This window comes from Triticum urartu, unplaced genomic scaffold (assembly GCF_003073215.2).
Source record: "Triticum urartu cultivar G1812 unplaced genomic scaffold, Tu2.1 TuUngrouped_contig_6905, whole genome shotgun sequence".
In the NCBI taxonomy this organism is placed as follows: Eukaryota; Viridiplantae; Streptophyta; class Magnoliopsida; order Poales; family Poaceae; genus Triticum; species Triticum urartu.
Window position 1 is genome coordinate 1,974 of NW_024117705.1, and position 6,241 is coordinate 8,214.

Here is a 6,241-nt window from a genome sequence, read left to right on the forward strand (position 1 = left end):
ATGAAAATATTTAGATCTGAGGATTGGTGAAGATGATCATTGGGATTTTCAGCTATCCTCCAAGTTGCATGAAGAATTAAGCCTTGATTCAAAGACTGAAGATTCTTAACCCCTAATCCTCATTCCCTTTTAGGAGAGCAAATGTCCTTCGTCCAAGCTCTGAGAGGAAAGAAATTTGGTATTAGGCTCCTTTCTAATGACCGTCCACCAAAAGTTCTTGGTGATGGCTGTGAGTTTTGCGATGAGTTTCTTAGGGAAAATAATGTTGGACTTATAGTAGGCCAGAATAGAAGCAAAATAAAATTGATAAGAGTAAACCTTGTTGTACGAGAGAGCTTGTTAACCTTATGTAGGATTGAAAGTATGTCTAGGGGGATGATTAGATTACTTGACCAATTAAAAACCTAGACTTTTCCTAATTTTAGTTGTGGGTAGATTTTATTAATTCTAGAAAGTCAAGCATCACCCTACACATGCAATTCTGGCGAGCGGTGGCTCTTGTGTGTAGGTTCGCAAGGAGGGATTTCTTTGGTTGCTCGGGGAGAAGGCCTTGCTATGGCTCTGTCCGGAGCAGACAACGACGACGCTTGTGGGCGCCGCACACCTTCTTGGAGGCGTTGTCATCGGGGTTCCTACGCCCTCCCCTCTTGCACTCCGGGTGAAATCCCTTGTTCCATCCATGGAGCGGACGATGGCGGCGCTTTGATGTCGTTGACCTTCTTGGAGGCATCGTTTTGGAGTGGGCTGGGCTTGAGAGCCACTAGCTCGGGTGGTGCGGCCTCGGGTCCGGCGTGGAAGTCGGAGCGACGGGCTCCGAATCTCATTGTCATGGAGGGTGCCGACATTGGTCACGTGGGTGGCTGTGTCGTTGGCCAGCCTGGTGCGCGGCCTTGGGGGTTGGTATGGATGTTGGAGCGGCGACTTTAGTTATGCTTGTTGGGTGTCGGCTCCGATTGCTCGGGTGACGAAGCTGACGCCTTGGGGTCGGCGTGGATGCCGGAGCGGCGGCTTCGGTTTTGGTTGTAGGGTGTCAGCTTCGGGTTGCTTGGGTGGCGGAGTCGGCGGCTCGCCTGTTGCGCTGCCTCGGGGTCAGCGTGTGTTGATGGTGCCCCATTGGGGGTGTGTTGTATCAGTTTTCGTCTGGTTTTCTGTTAATTAACCGGGCAACTCTCTTCTACCTTTTTTAATGAATCGGGCCCTAAGGGACTGCGTTTCAAAAGAAAAACTTTGCGTAAGCTTTACTTGTGTTGTATCCTTTGCTTGCTTGCTTGTGTTGTTGTTGTTGCTGGCATCATATAGGTTGCTCATCTAGATCCATATATAGACAACCTATTTGTTGCTTAGGCCCCGCTTGGAACGTCGTTTTACAGCCGTATACACCTGTAAAATACTCCCCCTAAACAAAAAACCGGGCCCCTTTCAATTAGCCTATTGGTTCGTCGTTTCAGACCGTAATTTTTACACGTGTTTTCCATATTACAGCCGTAATGGGCCAATATCTGATATAGACCAGCGCCCATCGTTTTTCCCCACCTCGCTCTCGCTCGAGACCTAGAATGAGACTGCGCCGCCGGGAGGCGCTGGCGCCAGCCTCCCTGAGTGGGTGAAGCGTTGGTGTTCGCGACGACGACGTGGTGAGACGCCGCCGATGTTGACCCCGACGGGGGTTAGGCGTGACGACGGCGGCGACTCGCTCCTTACCGCGACGGCGACCCTGACCGGCAGTCCCGACCGCGATGGCGAATCGCTTCGCCTCCTCTAAGTGGCCTCCTCTGCTCGACCAATGTATCCTCCCTCCTCCTCTGCTCCCCCTCCCCGTCTCTTCCTCGGTCAGTCGGCGGTGGCGGGGTTGCTCCTCCTTGGTGACTTGGTCGTCTTGCTTGGTGATGATGAGTGTATTACAACCCGGCAGCCAAGCAGTGATTACAACCAAAAAAGAAATACAATCGGATTTTGCTGGAGCCTGGTAAGATACACGTGTAAACATTTATAGCCGGAAAAGAAACCCAAGATTCCAATTGCATCCTTAACCTAATTTGTTAAGAAAAACTAAAAATTGATAGTTGTCTATTCACCCCCTCTAGTCAACCACATTGATCCTTTCACTCACGACATCATCATCCACTCTTCATCCTACAACTTCATATGCTTCAACATCTCCTACAGATAAACTTGCACCCCTGTTCTTTGGCCGTGACAAACCTGAAGCCTCAACCACCATATTGGGTTTCAGGACTAACAACACGATCCCCCGCATAAAGCCTCACGTCTTCCTTGACACCCGCGTAGCAAGCGACGATCTGGTAAGAAAACCACTTGGGAAAAACTCTCGTCGGTGCTAAGATCGCCGATGGAGGATGGAAACCCTAACTACAGGGTATTTTTCTTTTTATATAGAAGAAAAAAAAATCTCGTCCCGTGCGTGAGTTTTTCTTATTTTTTGTGGGCGCGTGCTTTGCATCTTCGAGCGACTGGACCTCCTTTCCCTCTGCCGGGCCATTCGTGTTTCTGCCTATTCGACCCAGAGTCTGTCTGTACAAACAAGCATTCCGAACTGCCAGCCCATTCGCTTCTCCCCCTGGGGAGGCCTGGCCCACGAGGGGAGAGGTGGGGTCGCGGCCACACCGTAGGCCACAGAGTGAAGTTGTAGAGCTCGAGCGGGAGCACCGCCACTTGGGAAGTCGCTGCGCTCGCCGTAGCAGCGCCGAAGAGTCAAACACCAAATCTCGGCGGAAGTCGCCGCCGCACTAGGGTTCAGGGATCCCTCGTTTCGAATTCGCCCCCCGCCCCGGCCGTTCGGCGCGGCAGGTGAGCTTCCCACCCCTGTATCGCATGGGGATCGAGTGCGGGGATCGAATTCGGTTCTGACGAGGATTCCTGGCTGCAGGATGGAGGATGGGGACGGCGAGGCGGCGCGGGAGGCAATCGCGGCGAGGATGCGGGGCGGGCACTGGTACCGGGCCCTCCAGGTCCTTCCTGGGGACGGCGCCGCCGCCATCGAGGCGCGGCACAGGGCCCTCCTGGCCCAGCTGGAGCCCGTCAGGGACGCCCTCCCCAGCGCCGACCTGGCGCTCCGCCTCGTCGACGAAGCCTACAAGGTGCTGTCCGACCCGGCCAAGAGGGCCAGCTTCGACTCGAGCAACACGGCGGGGGGTTCGGTCAAGCAGATGGCAGTAGGTGCGTTCAGCAGTGCTCACGCTGACTTGCGGCGTGACTCCATTTCGCTGACCGAACGGATGCATGTCGATGGGTCAGCAACTCCTCTCGGCACAAATCCTGACCTGCATAGAGTAAAAAGCGTGGACACGAAGAATGTTCGGCAGATTGACCGACCATTTCTGGATGCAGGAAATTGTTCAAACTTGGCTAGTTCTTCCAAAACCAAGAGGACCGACCATTGCTTTCCAGGTGATGATGGCGAGTTCTGGTTGCATGAGGAAAACCATGCAGACAAGAAGCTGAAGAGTGTATGGGAGAAGGACGTGTATTCTGTGTCCTCGTCGGAGGAAGATCCCGACGGCTGCTTTGCTGATCTCTCAGATGCCATGCAAGATGACCCCTGCTCTAGTCAACAGTATGACTATCATAACTTTGAGGAGGACAGGTTGATACAGCAATTTGCTACTGGCCAGATCTGGGCAGGGTATGACTGGGAGAAGTTTCCTCGCAGATATGCACGGATAAATGAAGTTTTGACAGATAAGATGCAGTTATATGTATCATGGTTCAAACCATGCCCGCAATCTCATGAAGAGAAGAACTGGTTAAGTGCAAGCTTGCCGTTCGTCTGTGGAACCTTCATTGTGGAAGAACGGCAAATATCGCTATCTTCTATAAGTATGTTCTCCCACGAAATATCTCGTGATACTCTAAATCAGCAACTTGAAGTATTTCCCCGGCTAGGAGAAGTATGGGCAATCTACAGTGATTGGGACATTGGGTGGTGCAATAATCCTGAAATGCGGAAGAAGAGTGCCTTTTCTGTTGTAGAAATTCTTACCAGTTATTCAGAAGAATCAGGCTGTACAGTTGCGCCCTTGGTAAAGGTAGGTGGATTTAGAAGCGTTTTCCAGAGGTACATGAGGAGTGGGAGGGAGCAGGTATTACAAGTCTCTAGTGACAATCTGCTCATGTTTTCTCACAGGATCCCTTTGTTTAGGTTTACTCATGAGGCTGGAACAGTCCTGGAGCTTGAACATTCTATTGTACCAGAAAATCTGCGGCATCAAAATACATTGGCAAGTGTGACTCCTCTGTCCCCACTTTCAGGTTTGGATAGTGATACAAATGGCTTTCACGAAGCTGCTATGGCGCAATTCTCCAGTGCTTCAACTAGCAATTTGGGTTCAGGTATTTCCCAGCAAGGAGTGATGAACTACAATAACAAGTTGTCACCTGAAGATTTTATGGAGGGGCAGATCTGGGCTGTGTACGATGCTCGGGATCGGATGCCTAGGTCTTATGTCAGAATAATCCATGTGGTTTCAGATGCTACAATTTTTGTGTTGAAGTTGGAACCACATCCAATGCTTAACGAAGAAATACGGTGGGTCGAAGATGGCTTACCGGTTGCTTGTGGGGTATTTCGAGCTGGTACTGGAACTACTTACAAGGACATATCAGCTTTCTCTCATCCTGTACAGTGTGACTGGAGCTCAAAGAAGTCTTTCTATCGAATCTTCCCGAAGAAAGGGGAAATATGGGCAATGTACAAAAATTGGAAGATTACCTTAAATAGCACTGATATTGACAAATGTGAACCTCGCATGGTTGAGATCCTCTCAGATTACACTGATGAGAATGGAGTTAATGTGTGCAGCTTGACTCGCGTAAAAGGCTGTTTATCATTTTTCCAGAGAGCATTACTGGAAGGTTTCCATTTGACAAGGTGGATTTCGAAGTCTGAAATGCTCAGCTTTTCCCATCGAGTTCCTGCTTTTGTTGTCATTGAAATCAGAGAGCGTGATATACCACAAGGGTCATGGCACCTGGAACCAAGTGCCCTACCTCTTAGGAGCATACATTGACAGTCCAAACATAGCAGCTGAAGTTTACCCAACCCTTTTCTTTTGGTTCATTTTGAATAGATTTATTGCCTCTGTCTATGCTCTTGTCTATTGTCTTGATTGTTTTATCCGTCAAGGGAGTTGTTTGTTCACCTTTTCCTTCATGGTACCATCTTTTTGCAATGGTTATATCTTATGTCCTCTATTTTACCAATAGCAGACCAGCACTGGCACATTAAAACATGGAAGTAAGATTGCGTAGCATTAATTAAAATATGCAACACCAAACATTCTTTGATAAACCGAAACTTTGACTGACTACCCTAGCAACAATTGAAGTGTTGTCTTAGTATAGCTGTTGCCACCAAATTTCTTGAACCGAATTGGAATTCTTGCTATGTTTGTAAGCTACTCAGCTTCTGTATCTGCACACTGCAGCATTATTTTGCTCATGCCATCAACTGTATGTTGCTGTGTTCACTATTACTGTTTTCTAGTAGATGGTACTAGCAGGTTCCCAGTTGGGGATATTGTCGGATTTCGGGTTCCGGCAGACCCTTAAGGTTCGAACACTGGGGTGCGCGCGGAGATTACGCCTTCTACCTCCCCGCCTCGCAAAGATCTAAACTACTAAAAGAACTGCACAAGGGACGCAAGATTTATACTGGTTCGGGCCACCGTTGTGGTGTAATACCCTACTCCAGTGTGTGGTTGGTGGATTGCCTCCTGGAGCTGATGATGATGAACAATACAAGGAAGAACAGCCTCGCGAGGGTCTGTTCTTGGCTGGGGTGATGAACTGCTAGGAGGAGTTCAGCCACCTTTCTCTCTTCTCTCTTATTCTGCTTCCTACCGGTCGAATGAACATAACCGGTCGAATGAACAGAACCCCCTACTATGTGGGTGGCTGGTTCTATTTATAGAGGCCCTGGTCCTCTTTTCAAATATTGAGCGGGAAGGGAGCCAACAATGGCGGGCTAATTTGAAGGGGGACAACAAGTATCAACTATCCTGACAAAAGCAGTCTTCGCCTGCGCAAAGCTCTGGTGATGACGCTGTCCTGGGCTCCACGGTGACCTTCGTCTCGTAGTCCTCCTGGTCTTGGTCTCGTTTCACCGAAATGGCAACCTTTGCCTGATGCCTCGGTACTTCGCGGCTGCGCTTGCCCCCTTTGCACCAAAGAGGAAAGAAGGATGCTGCGCGCGCTGGCACCCGCCTGGCGCCCTGAGTCGTCA

General features: G+C 49.9%; 1 protein-coding gene across 1 annotated transcript; it reads left to right on the forward strand.

The window, feature by feature from the left end:
* Positions 1 to 2,609: 2,609 nt before the first annotated feature.
* On the forward strand, positions 2,610 to 5,158 carry LOC125531243. Its single transcript, XM_048695652.1, has 2 exons — positions 2,610 to 2,808; positions 2,888 to 5,158. Exon 2 carries the CDS (start codon positions 2,889 to 2,891, stop codon positions 5,025 to 5,027), a length of 2,139 nt encoding a protein of 712 aa, XP_048551609.1. The 5' UTR covers positions 2,610 to 2,808; position 2,888; the 3' UTR covers positions 5,028 to 5,158.
* Positions 5,159 to 6,241: the final 1,083 nt, after the last annotated feature.

What these genes read in the sequence shown, in the direction of transcription:
- LOC125531243 (XM_048695652.1), top strand. Translation starts at nt 2,889, where the DNA reads ATGGAGGATGGGGACGGCGAGGCGGCGCGGGAGGCAATCGCGGCGAGG.